Raw genomic sequence first — 1,182 nt, 5'->3', positions numbered from 1 at the left:
CACACACACACACACACACACACACACACACACACACACACACACACGCACACACACACACACGCACACACACGCACACACACATCATATAAATCGCGCAGTGGAGAGGCAGCCCCCCCAGGGGACCATACAGTTTACATGGTGTCATCTCACCCTGAGGAGGGACTTCTGGGTGTTGGAGTCATACTCATGTCCTGCAGCCTCCACACACTGTCTGACTGCTTCTCCCAGCATGCTTTGCTCCTTGATCTCCCTCAGGTACTCATCAGCCTTCTGACTCGACTTCTACACAGAGACACAATCAGACAGACAGGTCGGAGACACAGACAGGCAGACAGACAGACAGGCAGGCAGACAGACAGGTACCTGGTACTCCCGGTGGGCCTCCAGCAGCAGGGCTCCCGGGGCCATGGAGGCGATCTTGAAGATGTCCTGACAGACCAGAGGAACCTCCTGCAGAAGCTCCTGATTGGCCGAGCTGATGATCCGGACTCCATCAAGCTCTCCAATAAGAACACAGGGATCCTCCAGAGGGAACCTGGGGGGAGGGGTCAAGGCTCACACCCAAACACCAGGACCGGAGTCACCGCCAGACTGGACCGGAGTGCACGCCAGACTGGAACGGAGTCCCACCAGACAGACTGGACCGGAGTCCCACCAGACAGACTGGACCGGAGTCCCAGACAGACTGTACCGGAGGACCCACCAGACTGGACCGGATCCCCGCCAGACTGGACCGGATCCATCCAGACCGGACCGGATCCCTCCAGCCTGGACCAGATCATTCCAGCCTGGACCGGATCCTTCCGGACCAGACCTGATCCCTCCAGACCAGACCAGACCAGATCCATTCAGGGTAAAGGATACTGAACGGTGTCCTGTCTCACTCCCACCACCATCAGCAGCTTGTCCCACATCAGAACCACCGACGGCTGCTGACTCTTCGGCCTGCAACACCTGGACAGGGAGACAGGTCCAGAGGGAGACAGACAGGTCGACAGGTCCAGAGGGAGACAGACAAGGAGACAGGTCCAGAGGGAGACCGACAGGTCGACAGGTCCAGAGGGAGACAGACAAGGAGACAGGTGCAGAGGGAGACAGACAGGTCGACAGGTGCAGAGGGAGACAGACAGGTCGACAGGTCCAGAGGGAGACAGACAAGGAGACAGGTCCAGAGGGAGA

The 1,182-nt window shown here is 58.7% G+C and overlaps 1 protein-coding gene across 1 annotated transcript in view; it reads right to left on the bottom strand.

Annotated features, from left to right (window-relative positions):
• The window catches only part of vps16 (vacuolar protein sorting 16 homolog), a gene marked incomplete at its 5' end in the record, with an annotated part of 4,518 nt that extends 3,454 nt beyond the window's left edge, over window positions 1-1,064 (bottom strand). The window contains 3 exons of the mRNA XM_034866296.1: window positions 153-285; window positions 367-538; window positions 868-1,064. Of these exons, the coding sequence (XP_034722187.1) occupies window positions 153-285; window positions 367-538; window positions 868-1,064 (502 nt within the window). The remainder of the gene's footprint in view (window positions 1-152; window positions 286-366; window positions 539-867) is intronic.
• Window positions 1,065-1,182: the final 118 nt, after the last annotated feature.

The sequence above is a fragment of the Etheostoma cragini genome, unplaced genomic scaffold, assembly GCF_013103735.1.
Source record: "Etheostoma cragini isolate CJK2018 unplaced genomic scaffold, CSU_Ecrag_1.0 ScbMSFa_4657, whole genome shotgun sequence".
Taxonomy (NCBI): domain Eukaryota; kingdom Metazoa; phylum Chordata; class Actinopteri; order Perciformes; family Percidae; genus Etheostoma; species Etheostoma cragini.
The sequence above is the reverse complement of the archived record's forward strand: the minus strand, read 5'-3'. Positions and strand labels throughout refer to the sequence as shown.